This window comes from Diabrotica undecimpunctata, chromosome 9 (genome assembly GCF_040954645.1).
Source record: "Diabrotica undecimpunctata isolate CICGRU chromosome 9, icDiaUnde3, whole genome shotgun sequence".
NCBI classification, from domain to species: Eukaryota; Metazoa; Arthropoda; class Insecta; order Coleoptera; family Chrysomelidae; genus Diabrotica; species Diabrotica undecimpunctata.
This window is the reverse complement of record NC_092811.1, coordinates 68,670,235-68,672,846: the sequence shown is the minus strand read 5'-3', so window position 1 is coordinate 68,672,846 and position 2,612 is coordinate 68,670,235. Positions and strand designations below refer to the sequence as shown.

General features: G+C 39.5%; 1 protein-coding gene across 1 annotated transcript; it reads left to right on the top strand.

Moving 5' to 3' along the window:
• Positions 1-332: 332 nt before the first annotated feature.
• Positions 333-1,514, top strand: LOC140451075 (uncharacterized). The gene has a single exon (XM_072544794.1). It carries the CDS (start codon positions 333-335, stop codon positions 1,512-1,514), a length of 1,182 nt encoding a protein of 393 aa, XP_072400895.1.
• The last annotated feature ends 1,098 nt before the right edge of the window (positions 1,515-2,612 follow it).

Below are 2,612 nucleotides of genomic sequence, written 5' to 3'. Positions count from 1 at the left end.
CCCAATTTGTAGCAAATAGGGTTGCACAAATTTTAGATAATTCCCCTAATGCTCACTGGAGGCACGTACGATCCAAAGAGAATCCTGCCGACATACTCTCCCGAGGAATGCTACCCTCTGAAATAATAAACTCTTCCTTATGGTTTCATGGTCATCCATTTTTAAATCAACTTCGGTTGGATTTATTGAAATACAATCCAAAGGCTTATACTTCCAAGTTGCCTGAAGAAAGGAAAATCATTCTCCATGCTCGAAATGATCAAATAGATTTCTTCACCTCACTTTCTGATAGGCTCTCCAATTTTTAAAAGTTTGTAAGAACTTTAGCCTATATGTTTAGATTTGCTAATAATGCTAAACCGCTTTCTCGCAAGGTAACTGATACCCTTGAAGTCAGCGAACTTCAAAACGCTGAACTTAAGATTATTAAGATGCTTCAGTATTCCAACTTCTCGAGTGAGTTTTCTGAGCTTAAGAAAGGTAAAACTCTATCTAATAAGTGTCTGTTACCACTAAATTCCTTTTTGGATGAAAATGAAATGCTCCGGGTGGGAGGTCGCCTTAGAAACTCAGACGTTACCTTTGATCAAAGGTACCCTCTTCTCCTCCCCTCAAAAAATCGTGTAGTTCGTCTCATCCTCCACAGAGAACATGTCAGACTCTGTCACTCGGGCCCACAAAATACTTTGTCACAAATTCGTCTCAAATATTGGCCTTTAAATGGACTACGAGAAGTCAAAAAGGTCACTCACCAAAGTATGGTTTGTTTCAGGTTTCGTGCCAAGCCCGCTACCCAGATTATGGCAGATTTACCAAAAGAACGTTTAAACTCCTCTCGAGTGTTCGCTCATGTCGGATTAGATTTTGGTGGACCCTTTCAGATAACGGCTTCCAACCTTCGCAAGGCTCCTTTACTAAAATCGTATATTGCTCTTTTCATTTGCTTGTCGACTCGAGCTGTTCATATTGAAGTCGTTTCCGGTCTCTCTACTGAGACGTTTCTTCTCGCTCTAAAACGCTTTATTAGCCGTAGAGGCCTCCCTCAGACAATATTCAGTGACAACCCCACGAACTTTCTTGGTGCTCGCAACCAGCTGTTTGAACTCTATAAGTTTTTCAAGGAAAAGGAAAGCTCTCGTTCTATTAAAGAATTTTTTTGCCTCATCTCATATTCGCTGGAAAACTATAGTTCCTCGAGCCCCTCACCATGGTGGTATTTGGGAAGTGCTATAAAGAGCGCAAAGCATCATATGCGTAGGCTCCTGGGCAATGTTAAGCTTACGTTCGAAGAATTCACCACAGTTCTCTTTCAAATTGAAGCTGTGCTCAACTGCCGACCTCTTTGCTCCCTTTCAAGTGACCCCTCCGATTTTACGTATCTTACTCCTGGACACTTCTTGATTGGACAATCTCTTACGTCATTCCCTGAAAAAGATGTGATCCACATTCCAGAAAACAAATTGAATTTATGGCAACATTTGTCCAAACTCCATCAAGTGTTTTGGAAAAAATGATCTATCGACTATGTGAATAGACTTCAAAATCGCCCTAAATAGTTTCTCCCTCATAAAAACCTAGAACCCAACGATCTCGTCTTGCTGATTGAAGACAACACTCCTCCTCTTCATTGGGTACTAGCAAGAGTGATTGAGGTATTTTCCGGAAAAGATGGGAGAGTAAGAATTGCCTCGGTCAAAACTAAAGATGGAGTCTTCAGCGCTTTATTACTAAATTGTGTCCTCTACCCAATGACGATTTAATTTTAAGTTAGTATAAGATGATAATTGTAGTGTATTTTCTCTTCCTCATGCCCTCTTGGCATAATATGATCTGTTTATTTGTGTTAAAGCCAGCGCTTCAACGGGGGCGAGTATGTTGTAAAAACAACATTTTATATTCATTTTAGTTTATTTTTCATTCTCACAAATATTAAATTGTATCTTATGCGACAGACTGTACTTTTTGCCTTCAGGGTATTTGTGCCATAAATTTCTTAGAAGGGCCTCCTAGGTAAAACTGACGCCGGCCGGTCGACAAGATAAGATTTGGTTCAAGCCAAAAACTATTGCAGATGTGATTAGTGTCTCAAGTTGTGCGGTACTCGCCTACCTGTACCTACGCGTCCTAAGCCCTCTCTTCGCCTCCAAAATGCAGTGACATGTGCATTTGTTTTCGCTATGTTCGCGCGCCCCAAAAACGCCGGTATAAAAATGAACAATATATAACAAAGCGAACTCTTTATTTAGTAATAGTGCCTTTGTAAATATTTTATCGTTATTAAATGTGTAGTATCGATTAATTACGCTTATTTTTCTCTAAGTACAAACCCCTATAAAACCAAACACATAAGGAATCATCGCCGTGAAGTCTGCTTGCCTATATCGAAGGAAACTCTTTTACAGTCCATGGTCCTAAAATATTTGGTACTGTACACGCACATAGAAAGGAATTTAATAAGCTTTCTCCCGAACAATTGTTGGAGATCAGTCAAAAGTTCCAACATTGTTTTTGGTCCTTATCTCGACGGATTTTATGTTTGGTGTTCGCGTTGTTTGTACTTTACTCTTAGTTTTGCATATTTATATAAATGTGGTTAAAACCCTCTCGAAAAG

Excerpts from the sequence above, each read along its gene's own strand:
- LOC140451075 (XM_072544794.1), top strand. The coding sequence starts at position 333 with ATGTTTAGATTTGCTAATAATGCTAAACCGCTTTCTCGCAAGGTAACT.